Source organism: Giraffa tippelskirchi, chromosome 3 (assembly GCF_054371585.1).
Source record: "Giraffa tippelskirchi isolate mGirTip1 chromosome 3, T2T-mGirTip1v1.2.pri, whole genome shotgun sequence".
Classification (NCBI taxonomy): Eukaryota; Metazoa; Chordata; class Mammalia; order Artiodactyla; family Giraffidae; genus Giraffa; species Giraffa tippelskirchi.
The window spans coordinates 70702358-70725344 of NC_137277.1; the positions used below are offsets into that span (position 1 = coordinate 70702358).

General features: G+C 34.4%; 1 protein-coding gene across 43 annotated transcripts in view; it reads right to left on the reverse strand.

Annotated features, from left to right (window-relative positions):
* Positions 1 to 1724: 1724 nt before the first annotated feature.
* GULP1 (GULP PTB domain containing engulfment adaptor 1) overlaps positions 1725 to 22987 on the reverse strand; it is a 309040-nt gene continuing 287777 nt past the window's right edge. For 24 of the 43 annotated variants that reach the window (XM_081579414.1, XM_081579403.1, XM_081579393.1 and 21 more), the window contains 4 exons: positions 20622 to 20846; positions 17819 to 17957; positions 11089 to 11183; positions 1725 to 3680 (listed from right to left, as the gene is read on the reverse strand). In XM_081579414.1, the coding sequence (XP_081435540.1) occupies positions 3609 to 3680; positions 11089 to 11183; positions 17819 to 17957; positions 20622 to 20846 (531 nt within the window). In that variant the 3' untranslated portion in view covers positions 1725 to 3608. Of the gene's footprint in view, positions 3681 to 9052; positions 9064 to 11088; positions 11184 to 17818; positions 17958 to 20621; positions 20847 to 22987 lie in introns of all 43 variants that reach the window. The other 19 variants (XM_081579426.1, XM_081579420.1, XM_081579432.1 and 16 more) reach the window with 3 other exon arrangements.

The following is a 22987-nucleotide window of genomic DNA, read 5'->3' on the forward strand; positions in this document are numbered from 1 at the left end:
GATGCAAAGAACTGACTCACTGGAAAAGACTCTGGTGTTGGGAAAAATTGAAGGTAGGAGGAGAAGGGAATGACAGAGGATAAGATGATTGGATGGCATCACCGACTCTATGGACATGAGTTTGAGCAAGCTCTAGGAGTTGGTGATGGACAGGGAAGCCTGGTGTGCTGCAGTCCATGTGGTCGCAAAGAGTCAGAAAAGACAGAGCGACTGAATAAACTGAACTTGAAAGTAAAGAAATAGACCATAAATTATTTTAAGAAGTGATCTTCTCACTAGAGTAAAGGAATACCATTTCAGATGAATTCCAGAGAAATATCTTTTGAGGGACAGAATTTTATCAGTGGGTTACATTCGGACCTTAATAATAAAAGGTTAATACAGGGAACAGAGGTATGTGAACTAAGTTTGTGTAAAATTTATGAGAGGGTGTTAGAGGAAGAAGTTCTTGAGATATTTGTCTGAAGTTATCTAGGAAGGAGAAGACAATTAAGTTAGGTGCTTCTTGCATGACTCACAGGTGGCTGAGGGCATACTAGCCATACCCATATCAACAGTGTGTCAGCTGCCCATAAAGAGTGTAGCTTGGGTGGAGTCTGGGATTTAGTCGTCAAAACTGAGTCCAAGATTCTTCAAGTAATTTAACAGAGGCTGAAACCCAAAATTATGAATAAATATTGAATTTGGAACTGTAGATGGAAACACTGGAACAGAGAAATTATTAACAGCCAGGTTTTTTACATGGTTATGTTAAGTACCATCAAAAAGAGCAAAAATAGAAGGCAGTATCTAGAAATGCAACAACACAAAGTCTATCAGAAATTCTATCTGAAAGTGAAGTCTTATAATGTGACTAAAATTTAAAAAATCAAATACATAATATAACAAGAAAAGGTGAAGAAAATTACTCTCATTGGCTGTCTTCGTACATCTCACACTGGATTTCTAACATGATAGACACTGGAACCCAGTACTAGGAACCCAAACTTAAGCATAGATAAATATTAATATTTGGTTCACACTGTACTTTAATACATATAGGTTTTTATTTATTAATTCATATATTTGCCTTAGTTTTCCTTTAGGACAATAAACTAACTGAAGACAGGGATCTGGTCATCTTCTGTTTAACAATGTCTGCTAGAAACTTACCAAATGTTTTCTTACTCACCTAATACATGCTATTCACATGGAGTAATAAATTAATTTTATTGAGCAGATGGATAAAGTGCTCATTGTTGTGCAAAGGCTGTGCATGTGTCCTGTGTACCATTAAAATACTTAACATTGTGATTTAAATAGGTTCAAAACTTTATGACATTCTAATTAGCCACAACTTAAATTCTATTATCAGGTCCACCTTTATAAGACTATTAGCCAACATACCCTTTGTATTACTAGGCTAAAAAGGCTTTCCATTCTGAAAAGAGATATTTATATAATACAGCTATTATACCAGGTGCTTCTGGTAAAAGGAAGCAAACTATGACCTCTCTCACCAGCAAGATGAAGTCTCCTGTTTTCACAACAGAATGATGTTTGATCATAAAGCTAGAATGTGTGTGGGCTCTAAGAAATTTCTGCTTCCTTCTTTCTCTTTCTGTCTTTCTTTTGGCACCAATTTACAACCAGTAAAATCTGGCATGAAATTAGCTTCAGAATGTGTCTAAATGAATTAGAGATTATTTAATGAATTATAATATATACAAATATAAATTATACAATTTATTTAAAATCATTTATTCTCAGCAAAATCAAACATATCATTGAGTTTACATAGAAATACAATTTGAAACTGGATCTTCATAAAAATGCACTGGTGAAATAAAATGTTCATAATTAATGACCAATTATATATACTATTTAATCATGCCAGTAGCAGGATTGATTACATTTAAAAATTGGTAAAGTAACTTATTTTAAATGTGCAAAGTACTCTGTTGTGTTGCCATTGATAATAAATTGCCACTAAATATATACCTATTACATAAAGCTTTTTAAAGTACAATAAAAATACAAATTCTATCTGTTAAAAAAAGCCATTGATAGGGCTTCTAAACATCCTCATTATACAAATTCCAAAATACTATATGACAAACAAAATTATAAAGACTCTTCTTTATGAAACATATACTACCCTCTAATTAAGGTACAAGTGAACAGATAACAGAAAACAAACAGGAAGGCTTATACAGACCATAGAATATTACGAAGATACATACAAATATAATATTGCATAAGCATATTTGATTTCTGTTCCTAGTAAATGTACCTTTAGCACATGAAGAAAATTCTCATGACTAAAAGAAAAGAAAAATTTTTGAGATCTACCTTCTATCTAAGCTCACATTTTCATTAATTTAATTTACTTTTCTTATAATGAGATGAACCACATTATATTTTTGCTGCACTCCGTATAGAATCTGTTACATGACGGGTGAAGATGTATAAAACAATTTTTTTTAAAAAAAGCTAAAGTTCACTAGCACAAGAATCAGGTGCAATAAAATGTTATTGTTCAGGTTAAAACTAAACTGAGCAGTAATTCCATTCATTTCAAAAATGAGTTCCTGACTTAAGCAGAAAAAAAACATTACATTTGCTAAATAATATTGATAATTCATAAAGAATAGGTGCCATCGATTTTTTTAAAGTATCAGAATTAATGGGCTATCACAAAATAAATCTTGGTGAGAAAATATTTTAATCAAGGGAGAAATATAAGAAGAATAGTCTTATTCAGTGTGAGAAAAAAATTATTTGGTAAAGTAAATATGGGTAATAGATGCTGCAACTATAGACAGTATATATTCCAAATCAATTTTAGGAAAAACCAGATCAAATGACATTTAGATGTTTAGTAATGTAACTTGTCTTGATAGAAACTAAATTTTAAGTCCTTTGTGAATAGCAAGCTTTCATTTTTCCACAATCTTTATGTATGAAATAAAATATTTAGAGTATAGCTGATAATAATAACTAACATTATCACCTTGCACTTAGTAATAACAACTCTAAACACATCTAGTTTAATTATTATTGGGATTTATATTTTGTTATCTTACCTGTTAAAAATGATATGGTGGTGTTATATTCAGAGTTTACCTTTTCCCAATAATATGAACAACTTTTCATACATAAAATGGTATCTGTCTAATGAATGGTAGCATGTTTATTGGTTTGAATATAGAACATATTTAGTTTGGCATTGGTATATCTCTCGGGATTCTGGAAGGTATCATTAAGGTATGGCTTTTAATTAATAATAAACTAGCAGCCTAGAGTATGAACATAAATTTAAAGAAGCTAATTGTTTAGAACTCAGACAAAGGCAGATATTTGGATAATTTGCCTCTCAATTATAAATTATTCTACAAACAAACTGAAAGGAACATAAAAGTATGATTTAATTTACAGTAAGTTTTTAAAGCAAAATGTTACAGATCAACAGTGAATAAATCAGGAAATTTTACTGAAATAATTCTCAGAAAGTTAAGAGACTCAAAAATATATTGGCACATTTATAATACCTGACATAAGTAATAATGACTGATATTTTTATGTATACAAAACAATTTTAGCAGATTCAGGACCTCTTGTTCTTTACATCAGCACCTGCTGTCTAAAGGGTCGAGACAAAATACTGTGCCTTCAAGAGTTAGTCCCATTTTGAACCCCTCCTGTAAAACAAAGTAAAATCATTAAAATAGGAAACTCTCATAGAACAAACAAATCTGTAAATGAAAAAGACTATGAACAAAAGTTGAAATCTTCATGCTTTGATTAAAAAAGAAAGAATTAAATATCAAATGTTGAATTGTCAAATTTGTATCAAGTATTTTATATCCATTAACATTTTAAATGTTTTAAATATACATGAGGTTAGCATCCATAAGCTAGCTAGGCAGCATGTTAAAAAGCAGAGACATTATTTTTCCAACAAAGGTCCGTCTAGTCAAAGCTATGGTTTTTCCAGTAGTCATCTATGATGTGAGAGCTGGACTATAAAGAAAACCTGAGTACAGAAGAATTGATGGTTTTGAACTGTGGTGTTGGAGAAGACTCTTGAGAGTCCCTTGGACTGCAAGGAGATCCAACCAGTCCATCCTAAAGGAAATCAGTCCTGAATATTCATTGGAAGGACTGATGCTGAAGCTGAAACTCCAATACTTTGACCACCTGATGCGAAGAACTGACTCATTTGCAAAGACCCTGATGCTGGGCAAGATTGAAGGTGGGAGGAGAAGGGGATGACATAGGATGAGATGGCTGGATGCCATCACCGACTCTATGGACATGAGTTTGAGTAGGCTCTGGGAGTTGGTGATGGACAGGGAAGCCTGGGGTGCTGCAGCCCATGGGGTGGCAAAGAGTTGGAGACGACTGAGCAACTGAACTGAACTGAGCAACCATAAAAGACAGAAGAAAACAGAACTATGTGGAATTAATTTTAAGACTTAAATGTTTCTTTTCAGTAAAGTCTACTTTATGTCATTCTACTGTAGCTTAAAAAGACTCCTTGACTTTAAAGGTCAATGTTCATTTAGGTATAAGCACAATAGCTAGACCTCAAGTTGATGACAGTTTAATAGTTTTCACTTTTCTTTCTTTCTTTAATAGTTTTCATCTTTCTTTCAGTGAAAGGTTTTCACCTTTCTTTCAACGAAAGGTTTTCACCTTTCACTGCCCAGAGCCTGGTAAAATAAACTGTGCTGCATTTAGGAATTGCAGTGCTGTATACTATGTAGGGGATCCTATGGTGGCACAGTACTGCAGACCACTTTGCCACGGAAAAAGCTTCCTCTACAGCTTCCTGGTTACTCAGTGGTAAAGAACCCACCTGCCAATGTAGGAGATGCTGCTTCAATCTCTGCATTGGGAATATCCCCCGTGTTGCAGGGAAGAAGCCAATTTTGACTCCATGTTGGAAGCTGTTTCTTTGACTTGCTTTTATTATAATCATGCTAAATGGCTTGCCTGGAGGACCCTGCTCCTCTGCTTGACAGTAAACTAAAGTGCCTTTGTTTAGCTCATGGAGAGACAGTTTGTTCCTGCTCACCTGTGAATAGAAGAGATTAACACACCCCCTTCTGAAGGCTGGACATTCCCTTGGAGATGTTTTGCAAGACTGAAGACCCTTTCACTTTACTTCCCACTGCATCTCCCTCTCTATTCTGCCTTTTGATGTTAATTCTTTATTGATTCTTCTTCTCTGATCTATAAAAGAACCTGGCATCCAGACCCCAAGAAGATGGTTATTTTGAGGCGCTAGCATTCCATGTTCTCAGTCTGCCAGCTCCCTGATTAAAGTCTCTTCCTTGCCTCAACACCTTGTCTCTTGGATTCATTGGCCTATTGTGCGGTGAGCAGAGCAAGCTTGGACTTGGTAACATCTGGAGAAGGAAATGGCAAGTCACTTCAGTATTCTTGCCAGGGAAATACCATGGACAGAGGAATCTCAAAAGAGTCAGACATGATTAAGCGACTAAACAATTAGTTTTGCAGTTGCTTGCATTTGCAAGTTATTTGAATTCCACTCACCCCAGCATGTTTTAGCATCTTCCCTGGTGGCTCAGATGGTAAAGAATCTGCCTGCAATGTGGGAGACTAGGGTTTCATCCCTGGGTGGGGAAGATCCCCTGGAGAAGGAAACAGCAACCCATTCCAGTATTCTTGTTTGGGAAATCCAATGGATAGAGGAGCCTGGTGAGCTACAGTTCATGGGGTCACAAAGACTGAGAGGCTAACACTTTCTCGTAGCATGTTTTAAATGCTTCTGGAAGTTAAACTGCCTTTAATTTATTAATAGCAAGGACCCAATTGCTGTGAAAAAATTTTTTTTCAAAGAGTTTTAGTAAAAATTCAGTGTCCTTCTCTCCTCAAACCTCTCTTCTTTTCTGCATAAAGTAATTGAATGATGGACCATCTCTGGCCTTACTATCTCTCCCTTACCCATTCTTGCCCATAAAATGAAATGTAGACAGCAGTCTGTTCCTGAGGAAAAGAAAATCTCTTTCAAAGAGAAGGCTTTTGTCCTCTGTTCTGCTTTGTCTTTCGTTTCATTAGATGGCACCTACCTGTGTGCCAGCCAAATGCATATTCATTTGCATTTCCTCAAATGAATTTGAGGAATTTGAGTGACCTTCATATAGAATTGGTATCTAATGTACTTTTATTATAAATCCAATGCAAACAGTATCATATAGAGGAAGAGAATCATTACAAAATGCCAGCCACACCTTTTTTGCTATTAGTGTTTAGAGAATGCTCTTCATTATGTCTATAGCAAAAAGTCCATATTGCAATACCATCACTTTAATGGTATTTCAAAACTACTTCTCATTATTTGAAACACAAATTCTATTTAGTTAAGTAAAAGTCAGAGTACTTACCATTTATTTAAAAGCCTATTCTTGTCACAAGCAGAAATATTTTGCCACCTGCATGCATATTTTTTAAACAGCTGCCAAATAGTTAGAAAAGTCGATACTTAAACCAAAAATATTGTAAATAAACTTCTTTTTAATATATTTTATTTGGATATCTGAGGATTTATGTACTATATCATCTTCTGGAATATTATTAGATAGATAGACAAGTACTGTGGCTATGCATTACCTTTGCAAAGATTTGATATCATTGTTTTTAAAATGTTATCAGTTCATTCTGAAATTAAACCACTATCACTTGAATTACCCTGAAAATATAATTTATCAATGTGCTATTACTATAGGAAAAGCAGAATAGTAATCAAAGTAAGATAGGAGATGATCATTATTTCAACAGCAGCAAAAAATATTTGTATATTAATTACAAGAATATCTCCAAGTTTTTATAAGGATCCTTTTGGATTTCTTTTGGATTAACTTAATTATCTCTTTTGATAGACACATTGTCACATGGCTTCTTGGTTTTCTTTTCTCCTAAAATAAAATTTCCCACACTATTTTCTGACCCTTCCCCTCTGGGTGTCATTTAGTAAGCCATGATTTAACAAATGCTCAGTCCTTCTAAAGTTCCATATCCTCTTGAATTTGAAACCTCTGAATGAAAATAAGGCTTATTTAACTTATGTAGGGATGGAATGGAGACTATAATTAATATCACACACAATAATGATTTTATTATCAATATGTTATTAATAATATATGTTATATAAAATGTTGTCCCCAATTGTATTTTCTTACTTTGAAATAGAAAAGTATATCAAGGAAGAAAAAAATCACTCATATGTAATAATTAACATGTTGAAGTATGTCCTTTGACTCTCCCTTTTTTCTACCTATAAATTTAAAAAATAATTTAATAATATAACTATATATTATATATAACATTTATTTGATGTATTACATACATTATATATAAATTTCTGTATTCTTTTTTTTACTCTTAGCAGAACAAATTTCTTTGAGTCCATGTAAAACTAATTTGATGATTTCATGGTGTTTTATTTGTTTCCTGTATTTTATAATTTTAAATAAGGTTGACTGGATGTTCCTATGCATAGAGATTTTCCATATTCATAGTTATTTTCTCTTTAGGATAGATTGCATTAAACTTTTTGATACCACATAGAAATACAAGTATTAGCAACAAATTATTGCCCAAGGGATGCTATGAACTGATCTTGACCCAGCAATGATTTAGAGTGCTTGTTTCATTACACTTTCATTTGCTCTCATATTAGTAAAAAATAAAATGCTTAATTTGCTGATCTAAAATAGCATTTATAGCTGTTAATTTGTATGTTTTCTTTGATTAGATTTAACATGCCTACAAGTACGTAGCCATTTGTGGTCCTTTGTGAGCAACTGCCTTTTTATCTGTTGATTATTTAGTTTCCTTATCATTTGTCTAATTATTTTAATTATAGATACACAATATGGTTACATTTTTTAAAACAAAATTAAAAGAAGTATAGAAGTTTTTCTACAAGAGACTGCATGTACATATTTTCCTTATAAAAATTTCTTTATAATTCAAAAGTCTGATAAGTATGTAATTGCATTTCAAATATTTTAAACTGCCCAAGGCTTCTAAAACTTATCTGAATATTTGTTGTATATTTCAGCTTTACACTGATCTTCCAAATTATTAACCAGTTGAATTAACATCACTTAATGCAAAATTCATTCATCTTTCATTGACTTACCATGGTTCTTTTCTAACATGTTAAATTATTATGGTGAATAAGGTACACTTCTGGGATATCAATTCTATTACACTCATTTGTCTGCCAGTGACATATAATGAGAAGTGTAAATTATACACTTCTCATTATATACAAATCAGATACACACATAATTGATTTCAAATAAATATCTAATTTTCTAAAAATTTATAAAAAATATGGCTTAATAGTTCTGCTTAAATTCTTACATTCATGAGATGTTTCTTCGATTTCCTCTGTAAATAAGAGAGTAAAATCCAAAATTTCAGTATGCTTAGCTTAATATAATTTATATGCGTGCATGCTAAGTCGCTTCAGTTGTACTGACTCTTTGCGACGCTATGGACTATAGACCACTAGGCTCCTCTGCCCATGGGATTCTCCAGGTGAGAATACTGCAGTGGTTGCCAGGCCCTTCTCTGGGGGACCTTCCCGACCCAGGGATCCAACCTGAAGCCCATTATGTCTCCTGGCATTGCAGGAGGATTGTTTACCATTAGCGCCTATACTGTATTAAATTTTTACATTATATGGAAAGATAAAAATAGTAACTAAATGTGTGCATTCAATTAGTCAGGCTAACAAGATTAATAACGAAAGTTGTCATAGATTTTAGATAAAATATTATTTTACTTTAGTTAAACTTGCAAACAAATCATGGATTAAAAGAAACAGACAAACAATGAAATGGACAATGCAACAGTGACTAATTCATTGAAAAAAAACTTCAAAATATGAGTATAAACCTCTTTAAACACAACTAATAATCAGACATATCCATGTGAACTGATATTTGAATATTTATTAAATAAAGCATGCAAATATTAAGGTTTAACTTCAAGAAGCCATAACTTATTTAAAATATGAAAACGATATACCAACCATCTCTGGCGCTACCAACCACGAAAGCAGAAAAGAATGAGAAAGACATTAAGAAATAACAAAAACAAAAGCAAAAAATACCACAGTGTAACATTATTTATCTAACACATGTTAAATCATTCCAATACAGTGTTTCTCAAACTAGGTTCCTACAAAAATCTGGAGATATAGGCTTACCTTCAAAAATCTATAGAAAACATTTGCTGTGTGAAAATCTAAAAAAACATTAGTAGCAATTCCTTGTGGTTCTTATAACCTTTGAGAACAAATACTACCATATCAGTGTCCATGTTTTTGTCTATTCCTACAAAAACATTAGCTCCAAGGTAGAATAAGCATAATTGATAAAATTAATGAAAAGGTAAACAAGTTATTTTCATATGAAATAAATAAAGCATTATCACTAAATAATCATACACTATTTGCATGAAGTCTCTTAGTATTTGAACTATAGAGAAGATGTGCAGAAACTGTGTCATCAAATAAGATACATGCTGATATCAACAGAAGTGTGATGTCGGTGGTTTTAGCTTCAGCTGAGTAAAATAATCCATGCTATTACATTAAAATTTGTAATTAGAATTTTATTAGGTGCTATAATTTTGCTTTTAATTGATAAGTTTTGAATTAACAGTTATATAAGATCTGTAAGGATAAAATGCTTTTTAACTTTTTGTAAATATTTATGAAATGTTATAATAAAAGTTTCAGTCAGTATTAAGGATTTAAAATAATTTTTTATGCAAAAGGGAATTATAAATCATTCAACTTGAGAAATTTTTATTTTAACCTATTCTTAAAAAATCTCAAGATATGTTAAACAATCCAGCGTTTAAGATAGAGAGGTATTATTACATCTGGAATAATAATGAAAATCACATAATACTTAAAAAACTGCTTCATACCTTCAGTCCAAAATCAGTTAAAGGATATTTATGATCTTTCTAAGAAGTAGTGTTTTATCAGTGTTAGAAGATCATAATCCACCTCTTAATTTTTTTTCCAGGAAATAAATCATAGAAGAGTGAGTATATTCTCCAGGCCGAATAAGTGAATTTATCACATCTTCTCTTTATCACATCTTTTCAGTCAGCTTCATATAAGCTGATTGATATAATGAGCTGATCTCTGACTGCATTCTACCACATACATATTGTCTTTTTTGTGAAAAATAGGATATAATAACTTCATCAAGATAAAAGGAAATATAAAGAGAAGACCTTATTATAGTGCTTATAATGCCAATTATTAATCATGGCCCACTACACAAAATATCTTCAAACTTTCAGAACAATTCAGAATTGAAAAATAAAAGAGAGAAAAAGCAATGAAAATGCAACTGGTCTACATTCCTTAACAAGTTGTCTTTTGGTGTCTGCTGCTTCAAAAAGAGCCCAGAAGAGCCCACAATGCTTCCTTCTTCTTTTACATCCCCACCTTCTTTGGAATTCTTGGTTTTAGCTAAAAGCTTTAATCTTTTTTAATTAATTGTGGTACATGGTTTATAACATTATATAAATTTCATGTGTGCAACATGTATTTCAACTTCTGTATACACTACAGTGTGATCAAAAGTTTAGTTTCCATCCATAATCATACAGTTGACCTCTTTTACAATGATTCCTTTAAAAGACTGATTTCACTCTTACAAAGCATTTCCTTCATTCACCCATTCACAATTTTGAAATTCATAATTGTTTTAAAAGACTGAGATCAAATCTTAAAAATCTAATGCAATGACCTTTTAATTTTTGGATTTTGAATAATCAACTCATGAAGAATTCATGCAATTTTGTATCAAAAAGATGCACCACCTTATTGCCACTGTAAATTGCACCATTAAGAACAAAACACAACAAAAGCTTATCTTTAGCATCTGAGTATTTTTACAGCTAAATGTATATTGTTATTTTAAAGCAATTATTTTAAGTAAGTTGATAATAGTTCAAGGGAAGGGTAACTATAGTATATAACATTATCTAAGAACCACAGAAAAGAGAAAAAAAGATTATGGGCCAATCTGTTAAAATAGTCACCTGCATCTCATCTAATTTTGATTGAATGTCTGGCGGGAAATCCCCTGCTCCACAGTTAAATGGGTCAAAAGGTTCTGCTCCAAACAGGTCCCGTTCTAAAAGGAAGAAAATAATATAGTAAATGAAATGATAAGGAGTGAGTTGAGGTAAGGTAAGTTCAGTCATGTCCAACTCTTTGTGACTCCATGGACTGCAGCCCGCCAGGCTCCTCTGTCCATGGAGTTCTCTAGGCAAGAATACTGGAGTGGGTTGCCTCGCCCTCCTCCATGGGTTCTTCCTAGCACAGGGATCAAACCCAGGTCTCCCCCATTGCAGGCAGATTCTTTACCAGCTGAGCCACCAGGGAAGTCCTAAGTTTCAAAGCAAGATTAAATAAAGAAAAACCTGCATAACCAAATGAGCCTCTATCCACAGTAGTTCAAGACCAAAAGGAAGCAAAGATCCATTTTTATGACGATTTAAAAAATATATGGTGGCAAAGGACGATTATTCAGAGAGGTTTTTATGCCTTAAGTAAGAAATAGCAAAATCACCAAATGTTTGATAATTAGCATATTTCGATATCTACATTTTACCAAAGCAATTTATTCTCTTTTACATTTTTACTCACTTTTGAAGCAATTTAAATGTACTGAAATTAATGTATTATTCACTGAAACTTCCCTATTTCATTTATTGATGACCCTGCAACACAATAGTGACACAATATGTAGGACCTGGTAGATTAGTAAGTAGCTTAACTCATAGTTCATGCACTTTAACCTCACCCTTTAGCCAGAAAAACAATTAAGGAACAATACCTTGTGCAACATGAAATCATATCCCCTTCGGTAACCAACCGAGACAACTTCTCTAAAAATGTCTCTTCTCCCCCACACACATTTTTTTTAAAAAATTGCAGTAATGGGGACTATCTGGCTGTCCAGTGGGTAAGACTCCAGGCTTCCAATGAAGGGGGAATGGGTTCAATTCCTGGTAGAGAAACTAAGATCCCACATGCCACGTGGCCAAAAAAAAAAAAAAAAACAAAAAACCACGCACAGTAATAGAATATCAAAAAGATCCCTGTGCATATATTTTGAAGTATATGTTGCAATGTATACTTCAAAATATATAGACAGGGAGTTTTATATATTCTATGGCTTATTATATGACAAAATTTTTAAAAGAAATTTCTTTCCTCTGAATAAATTCAAAGCCAGTCTTAAATGACAAAAAATTAAACTATCTATAGGCAATAAAAATTATAATGTAGCAAGATTTTCAATTTTCAGTTCAGTTGCTCATTTGTGTCTGACTCTTTGCGACCCCACTGACTGCAGCACGCCAGGCTTCCTTGTCCATCACCAACTCCTGGAGCTTGCTCAAACTCAGGTCCATAGAGTCAGTGATGCCATCCAACCATCTCATCCTCTGTCGTCCCCTTCTCCTCTTGCCTTCAATCCTTCCCAGGATCAGGGTTTTTTCTAAAGAATCACTTCTTCACATCACATCAGGTGTCCAAAGTATTGGAGTTTCAACTTCAGCATCAGTCCTTCCAATGAATACTCAGGACTGATTTCCTTTAGGATGGACTGGTTGGATCTCCTTGCTGTCCAAGGGACTCTCAAGAGTCTTCTCCAACTCCAGTTCAAAAGCATCAATTCTTTGGCACTCAGCTTTCTTTATGGTCCAACTCTCACATCCATACATGACTACTGGAAAAAATCACAGCTTTGACTATATGGGCCTTTGTTGGTAAAATAATGTCTCTGCTTTTTAATATGCTGTCTGCTGCTGCTGCTGCTAAGTCACTTCAGTCGTGTCCGACTCTGTGCAACCCCATAGACGGCAGCCCACCAGGCTCCGCCGTCCCTAGGATTCCCCAGGCAAGAATACTGGAGTGGGTTGCCATTTCCTTCTCCAGTGCATGAAAGGGAAAAGCGAAAGTGAAGTTGCTCAGTCATGTCCAACTCCTAGCGACCCCATGGGTCTGCAGCCTACCAGGCTCCTCCACCCATGGGATTTTCCAGGCAAGAGTACTGGAGTGGGGTGCCAAATATGCTGTCTAGATATCTTTTAATTTCATGGCTGAAGTCACCATCTGCATTGATTTTGGAACCCAAGAAAATAAAGTCTGTCACTGTTTCAATTGTTTCCCCATCTATTTGCCATATGCCATGATCTTTGTTATTTGAACGTTGAGTTTTAACCCAGCTTTTTAAACTCTCCTCTTTCAATTTCACCAACAGTCTCTTTAGTTCCTCTTCACTTTCTGCCATAAGGGTGATGTCACCTGCATATCTGAGGTTATGGATATTTCTCCCAGCAATCTTGATTTCAATTTGTGCTTCATCCATTCCAGCATTTCTCATGCATATAAGTTAAGTAAGCAAGGTGACAGTATACAGCCTTGACATACTCCTTTCCCAATTTGGAACCAGTCCGTTGTTCCATGTCTGGTTCTAACTATTGCTTCTTGACCTGCATACAGATTTCTCAGGAGGCAGGTAAGGTGGTCTATTATTCCCATTCATTTAAGAATTTTCCACAGCTTGTTGTGATCCACACAGTCAAAGGCTTTAGTATAGTCAGTAAAGCAGAAGTAGATGTATTTATGGAATTTTCTCACTTTTTCTATGATCCAACAGATGTTGGCAATTTGATCTCTGGTTCCTCTGCCTTTTCTAAATCCAGCTTGAACATCTGGAAGTTCACAGTTCACATATTATTGAGCCTTGCTTGGAGAATTTTGAGCATTACATTGCTAGCGTGTGAGATGAGTGCAATTGTGTGCTAGTTTGAACATTTTTTGGCATTGCCCTTCTTTGGGATTGGAATGGAAACTGACCTTTTCCAGTCCTGTGGCCATTACTAAGTTTTCCAAATTTGCTGGCATGTTGAGTGCAACACTTTCACAGCATCATCTTTTAGGATTTGAAATAGCTCAGCTGGAATTCTATCACCTCCACTAGCTTTGTTCTTAGTGATGCTTCCTAAGGCCCACTTGACTTCACACTCCAGGATGTCTGGCTCTAGGTGAGTGATCACACCATCATGGTTAGCTGTGTCATTAGTATCTTTTTTGTGTAGTTCTTTTGTGTATTCTTGTCACCTCTTCTTAATATCTTCTGCTTCTGTTAGGTCCATACCATTTCTGTCCTTTATTGAGCCCATCTTTGCATGAAATGTTCCCTTGGTATCTCTAATTTTCTTAAAGTCTTTCCCATTCTATTATTTTCCTCTATTTCTTTGCACTGATCACTGAGGAAGGCTTTCTTATCTCTCCCTGCTATTCTTTGGAACTCTGCATTTAGATGGATATATCTTTCCTTTTCTTCTTTGGTCATTGTGGAGAGTTTCTACAAAACTTGGTCCACTGGAGAAGGGAATGGGAAACCACTTCACTTTTCAGGAAACCATATTTTCTAAATTAAATGCTTTGTAAGAAGAAATATTTATTTACTTGAATTCTATTAATAACATATTCTCAACCATTCTATGACTCCCATTATGAAAGATTGTTACATACCTCACTGCAATTTTTTTTTTCAGATTCATGTACTAAATAAGTTAAGAAAAGTAAAATGCTTAGAATTTTCTGGTGCTGGTAAGTACTACATAAATAAGGACAAATCATTTACATCCAAATAAAGTCACTTTTAAGAATGAAAGGAATGTTACCAATAGTTTCATCAGGATGAAAGGTATAAGCCAGGGCAGTTCTAAATGAATGGGGATTTACTTTTACCTTAGGTATAACGGATGGGTGTTATTATTAGTGTTGGTATTTATTTTCCTCAGTCTGATGTGTATTATAGGCAATAAATCAGAATTTGGAGAAACTTTTTTTTTGGAAGAGTATCCTGGATACACATTAACAGGATACACATTAAGCGATGCTTTACACATGGTAGAAAGAAGTGAATTAACAAAGACAATGGTCTGTCAGGAGAGACAGAGATTCTCATTACACAGGTCCTCTAAAGTTGAGACTCAAAATCATCAGAGATTTCAGATGGGCTTAAGGGATTCTTTTAAAATTTCTAAAGTACAATGCAAATTTTGTATGAGTGAGCATGTTGTGCTTTTAGGTGAAAGAGGTTTAACTTTAAATTTATCATATTCTTTGGGTTCCATAAACCCCCCACAAGTTAAGAAACTACTAATTTAAATATCAAATATATTAATATCATGCAAATTAATAAACAGAGCATTTTGGCATATTTTGGTCAACTCAGATGGATCTAAAACCCATAAAAAATCATGTAAGTCCAATTTTCAATTTAAAAAGATCTAGTATGTAATTAATAACATGAAAATTATTTAATCTAATGCAAGAGCAAAAGGACAAAAATAGGTGATATTTCATTTGGTCATTCTTTCCTTTGTCAACTAAACATTTATTGGACACAGTATGTGCCTTACATTTTGCTAGGCGGTGGATTAAAGCAGTGAGGAAAGGACTTTCCAGCCAAGTGCCTTCTCTCATATAATTATAACCAATTAGGAAATATGATATGAAACAAATTAATTAAAACCTCATATGTATTCAAAGATCAAAAATATGCTCTGGAGAACTACTAGTGATCTCAGGCAGTAAGGAGAAAAACTAAGGAAGAGTCTTGTAGGTTTCTGCTTTCATATATTTAGAACATAAAGAAAAGTAAATGAATGAATACATTTAAGATTTCATTTAAAGAAAAAGTCGTAATACTAAAACCCCATTGGATTAGAGTTTTAGACAATTTTACAATTACAATTGAGTTGAACAATCTGTCCTTAAATTGTTAGTATAGATAGACAAACAGACAATTGATAGATGGTTTATAGATAGAAAGAAATGACACAGTAGTAATAAAAACTCCATATCTATCTAACTATCATCTATTATCTATCTAGTCTTTCTATCTATTGATATATTGTTGTATTTACTAAACTCCAACATCAGCATAGGTAGACATTAAAAAATATATCAGGGTGTGATGTCAGTTTCTCAGTAATAAGTTCCTTAAAACAATTTAACTATCTCTACATAGATTTTCCAAAGATGTTTCAAACTCACAAATGTCTAAAAGAGATCTCCTTCACTTTCTCCCTCTCTATCTCAATTTTTCTCATTAACAGCATTCGGTCTCTACGTCAATTTTTCTCATTAACAGCATTTGGTCTGAAATCCTGAACTGTAATTGATTTTGAACTCTCACTCATCATCCTGATGGATAACTCTCAATTACCATTCCTTCTAAATGTCTTAAAATCTATTCACTCTTCTCAATTTATATTCTATTTGGTTTTAAGTTGTCCATTGTGGATACACAGCTAACTTATATTTCAAAATCTAGTGTGTATGCTAAACAAATGCCTATTGAATTAAATAAGTGAATGAGAAAAAGAGTCACAAAATCAGAGGAGGTAACAAAAAGTGGTAAAAGAAGAGATCTGCCTGCAATGCAGGAGACCAGGGTTTAGTCCACAGGTCGGGAAGATCCCCTGGAGAAGGGACTGGCTACCCACTCCAGTGCTCTTGCCTGGAGAATTTCATGGACAGAGGAGCATGGCAGGCTACAGTCCATGGGGTCGCACAGAGTTGGACATGACTGAGTGACTAACAGTTTACACTCTCAGCATTTTCACAAACAGAGATGTGGGACACTCACGAGGACAAGAAACACCCCATTTTGGCATGATTTTCGATCATGACATGTATGTTATGGGTTATTTCCTTGAAAAAATATTTTGCGTCAACACAAAATATAATCAGAGGAATTTAAATATGCTATATTTCAACTTACATAGTGAAATATTTTTGTACATTGACATAATATTATTACTTTGCATTTACAAATTAGCCCTCTGAAATTTACTGAATGCCTAAAATGCGCAATGCACTTTGTTAAGTTCCACAGGGCAAATAAACTATAGACTCTGAAATACTTCATAGCCTTAAGTTAAAACTTCAGAGCTACATTGAAAATGTCTTAAATGTGAACCAGAGAGGAAGCAATAAAGCATAATATGTAAAACTCTTTTCTTCAGTGACCCTTTGGATTTGCTGACTGATCATGACCATTGGAAACCATTCTTTCACTTCCTGTGACAGGGCACAGATCAAAATATAGTCAAGACACTGATGATTAGCATCTGCTAGATGCTTTCTAATTCAACAGAAAAAGACTTACATATAGAAAGACATATGGAAAGTAAATCAGAAAAGCAATGTGTTTATAGCTTTTTACATATCAAATAGAGAACTCTTACATAGAGTTATAAAGTAATCATGAAATTCATAGATTTATATATATGAAATTCATAGATTCATATGTTTCTTTAGACTACCCACATACTCTATCATAAAAATTTAAACTGATCTCTCTATATATGTCAAAGATAGTTAATTACCACCAGGGTTGTTTTTAATCATTTTAAACATATTAAAAATATAATCCCAAACACAATAAAAACATAATTAGGTGCCTTGTATTATGATGTAACTAACCTTATACCAAAATATCGTTTTTTCATGAAATAGTTTTAAATGTAAATAGAGATATCTTTAGTAGCATACTCTGACTTATAAAGTAAAATATATAATTAACTGAACTTGGTACATATATATAAACAAAAATTCTTTGGTTATTAAAATTTCTAGTAAGCTTGTTAAGATATATGATTTCACATAAAGAGTTAATTAAACATTTAAAATGTACACAAATGTAGCAAAGAATATTGGTTTGTTTAGAAAGCTTACTAATCTCGTTAGATCGACTAGGAACTGGAGGCGGCTGCATGCCATTGTGAGTAGGTATTGAAGACTGGTGTGATATTGGAGAAAATGGAATCATATCAAAGATGTCAGTAGAGGGCGACTTAGGTGTCACACTGCCTGCCTGCAATGAAGATAACATGAATTAGGGTAGTATTCCATGGAGACACATTATAATGAAAAATATTTTACATACATATAAAACACATGTAAACCCAACACATGCGGTTGAGTCATATGAACTTGCCATTCTGTAGATCAAAAATGGTTAAATAGGTAATTTCATACGAATTATTCACATATGCCAAATGCTCATTGGCAAGAAAATCTCTACAAAAATGTTATCAAAGATGATGTCAAAAATGGTGACAACATTATTCTATAGAGATGTATCTTTTATATTGGATTTTTTACATATCTAGAAAAAATTGCCATTTATACCAAAGAATTGAAAACACGTTACAAACTATTTATATAAAACCTTGATATCAGTAATGTATTTTGCATAAGATTATAAGATTTAGACAGAAATAACTGAACTTAAGTGATGCATCTTAAATATAACCATTCAAAAACAATTGATAACGATTTTAAAAAAAATACAAGGAGTCTATTTTGAGTTGTATTTATAACTCTAGTGACTGCCAACTATTATATTCATTGCAGTGACATTTATTCTTGGAATAAGTTTTCATCAGGTTTTCTATAATAAATGCTGCTGCTGCTAAGTCGCTTCAGTCGTGTCCGACTCTGTGCGACCCCATAGACTGGAAGCCCACCAGGCTCCCCCGTCCCCGGTATTCTCCAGGCAAGAACACTGGAGTGGGTTGCCATTTCCTTCTCCAGTGCATGACAGGGAAAAGGGAAAGTGAAGTCGCTCAGTTGTGTCCGACTCTTAGCGACCCCATGGACTGCAGCCCACCAGGCTCCTCCGTCCATGGGATTTGCCAGGCAAGAGTACTGGAGTGGGGTGCCATTGCCTTCTCTGTCTATAATAAATAGCTACCTTGTAAAATAAATTGTAGTCTCTAAGTATACCACCAAAATGGTTAAATTATCTGGGCCAATCTGGGCTTGGACATAATGTCAGAATGAAACAATCATCACTTTGATTGTCACACAGGGAAGAAATTATTTATATATATATTCTATATAAATTATATACAAATTATATATATATATATAAATTCTCTTTGGTTTATAGATGATATATTTTATAAAAATATATATATATAATATATATATATATAATATATATATATTTTATATCATCTATAAACCAAAGAGAATTTTCATTTTGGAGAGAAATAGGGGAAATTAACTTTTCCATAAGAACATGAAAATTGTTTAGAACTGCTTAGAGTGGTACACATTAAAATTTGTGTTTTCAGAATACATTTTTTTGATTTATAGGTGATGTAGGTAATGAAAAATAAGGCTGATTGTGTGTAAAGAGTGACTGATTTGCTATTCAGTTTACATGACTGTTACTACATTTTTTCATGCATGAAAATAAAATAGCTGATATCTCCCTTTCTTTAGCAACTTACTTTAACTTTAATAGTTTATCAGTCACAAACACTATACAAAGAGTTGGAGGTAACTTTATCCCTCAGCTCCTTCCTCCTACTCAGGAATGTTGTTCTCCTAATCAACCTCTCCCTCCATTTCCCCTGGCATCCATCTCTCTCCTCTTTGTCAGGATTTAAAGATACTCGAATCTTGATTTTGTTAAAACAAACCAACCAAAAAGCTCTTTACTCAGTGCTTCTTTATTCCTCTAGACTCTCATCTCTCTTTCTCTTCCCTATTGAAGCTGAGCTCTTTGAAGGAGGTATTACAGTTCTTGCCTGTTTACTTCATCCAATTCTCAATTAAGATCATTCTAGACTGTTCTTTTTTTTTTTTTATCACACGCCACGGCATGTGGATCTTCGTTCCCCAAACAGGGATGGAATCCAAGTCCCTTGAACATGGAGTCTAGTCTCTAGACTGCTCTTTTGGCTGAACTGTACTTAAACAGCTTTGACAGTATCACCAATAGCCTAACTTCCCAATTACCATAGTCAATGAGTCTTTTTTTTTTCTTTTTAAAATTTGTATTGGCATATAGATGATCTACAATATTGTGCTAACTTCAGGTGTACAGCAAAGTGAATCATTTATACATATACATATATCCACTTTTTTTTTGATTCTTTTCTGATGAATCCTTGAAAGTACCTGTTCTACTTTATCTTTTTGTGGATTTGGACCACCACTCTCTACTAGAAAGGCTTCCCTTGTAGCTCAGCTGGTAAAGAATCTGCCTGTAATACAGAAGACCTGGGTTCCATCCCCTAGCCTGGGAAGATCCCCTGGAGAAGGGAAAGGCTGCTGCTGCTAAGTCGCCTCAGTCGTGTCTGACTCTGTGTGACCCCATAAACGGCAGCCCACCAGGCTCTGCCATCCCTGGGATTCTCCAGGCAGGAATACTGGAGTGGGTTGCCATTTCCTTCTCCAATGGAAAGGCTACCCACTCCAAAATTCTGGCCTGGAGAATTCCATGGACTGTATAGTCCATGGAGTTGCAAAGAGTCAGACAGGACTGAGTGACTTTCACTTTCTCTACTAGAAACTCTCTGATGTCAGATGACCCAAGTATGCAAAAATGGCACATAAAGGCCCCTGATCACATCATCATTTCAAGACATACTTAATTTTTTCAATACTATATAAATGGCATATATTGGCAGAATTCAAAATAATATTTGGGATAATAAAAATAATTTTCTATTTAGCAAATTACATGAGGTCTTGGGATGCTGTTGTCACTGTCTGGCTTGGGAAGGCTCCGTTTAGAAGGTGGTGGTATTAACAGTCCCAGTGATAGTCTGGAATCAGGAGAGTTGACAGGAGTGACAGTAATGGAAGAAATATTTAGACAGGGAGATGAATCATCAGTACTATGCCAGAAAGAGGGCAAGCATCTCTGAAACCTGTGTTGCTCATGATCAGACATTTTGTGCAGCAGCTGTAAAGGAATGACAGAGAAATATACTAAGGAGAAGAAAGAAGACATGGAGGAAAAACAATATATGAAAATTTATTCATTAAAGAATATTGTGAAAATGATAAGTAATTTCAAAACAACTTTTCTAAGATTAAAACAACTAGTTTGAGTAGATTTTTTCCTATGGCAAGACCTTCAGATTCTGTGTTCTTTAATTTGATGCTTTTTCACAGAAATATTACATTTTTATATATTTAAATAAAATATTGCATTCAATATAACTTAAGAGAAAGAAGGTAGAGAGGGAAATGACAAACGCCTGAATATTTATTTCTGAGAGAGCTTCTTTGTGATGAGATGGGAGAAGGAAAAAATAGCAACAAGAAAAAATGTCAGTGGGAGTAAATAGTAAAAAGTTAAGTCTGTAGAATTTTCAAAAAGGGGTACAACACACATTTTAGATTTAATCCTCCAATCATTCTTTTAAAGTCTTAGTATTAGTAGTATTATACCATTATCATATTAAAGATAGGGGAATCAAGGCCCATGGATTCTTTGCGATTTACTCCTATGTAAGGTAAGAAGCAAAGCCAAAATTCAAAACTATCTGACTCCAGTCATCATGCCCTTTCTATAGGTAGTGAGTTCCAAGTGGTAAAATTTTGGGGGGATGGACAGAGGCATTGTTGAGTGACTTTAAATAAACCAGAGAGATACATAATAATAAACAACTGTTATAGCATACTGTATGGGGTCAGTCTTTGGATGACTTTTGGAAGCTATTTTCATTACATCATGGAAAGCTACTGTCAAATACTGAGCTGGACAGAGTTGAGCAGCCAGATGTCAGAGTGGTCAGTTAAAACAACCACACAAATGAAAGTATGTAATAATTGAGCCTTTATTCACTTACTGTGATAGTGTAAGCAAGAGGCCAAAAAGAAAGTGCTGGCTTCATCAAGGTCCAATTTTCCAATCATTCATTGGGGATGAAAGGGTAAAGGTCAGAAGCATCATTACAGAAGCAGGGCATTCTCTCTCTCTTGCCAGGGAGCCCTGAACAAAAGGTTCCTACTGGTTTGGTTTGGTTTTGGGGGAGAGGATAGGGATGCAGAGGGAAGATCAGGGAAAAGAACTGAGAGTAGAAGATACTTAAAACTGAGATTCACTGGAGAAATACCACTAGTATTTCTCTAGTGGAGTGATACCAAGGGATCATTTCATGCAAAGATGGGCACAATAAAGGACAGAAACAGTATGGCCCTAACAGAAGCAGAAGATATTAAGAAGAGGTGGCAAGAAGACATAGAAGAAATATACAAAAAAGATCTTAATGAACCCGATAACCATGATGGTGTGATAACTCATCTAGAGCCAGATATCCTGGAGTGCAAAGTGAAGTGGACCTTAGGAAGCATCGATGCAAACAAAGCTAGTGCAGGTGATGAAAGTTTATCTAGGCGATTTCAAATCCTAAAAGATGATGCAGTTAGAATGCTGCACTCAATATGTGAGCAAATTTGGAAAACTCAGCAGTGGTCACAGGACTGGAAAAGGTCAGTTTTCATTCCGATCCCAAAGAAAGGAAATGCCAAAGAATGTTCAAACTAGCGCACAATTGTACTCATCTCGCATGCTAGCAAAGTAATGCTCAGAATTCTCCAAGCTAGACTTCAATAGTACATGAACTGAGAACTTCCAGATGTTCAGGCTGGATTTAGAAAAGGCAAACTAGAGATCAAATTGCCAACATCTGTTGGATCATAGAAAAAGCAAAAGAATTCCAGAAAAACATCTACTTCTGCTTCACTGACTACACTAAAGCCTCTGACTGTGTGGATCACAACGATGAGAATACCAAACCACCATATCTACCTCCTGAGAAACCTGTATGCACGTCAAGAAGCAACAGTTAGAACTGGACATGGAACAATGGACTGGTTCCAAATTGGGAAAGGAGTAGATCAAACCTGTATATTGTCACCCTGCTTATTTAACTTACATGCAGAGTACATCATGTGAAATGCTGGGCTGGATGAACCACAAGCTCGAATCAAGACTGCCGGGGCGGAATATTCATAACCTCAGATATGCAGATGACACCACACTTACGGCAGAAAGCGAAGAGGAACTAAAGAGCCTCTTGATGAAAGTGAAAGAGG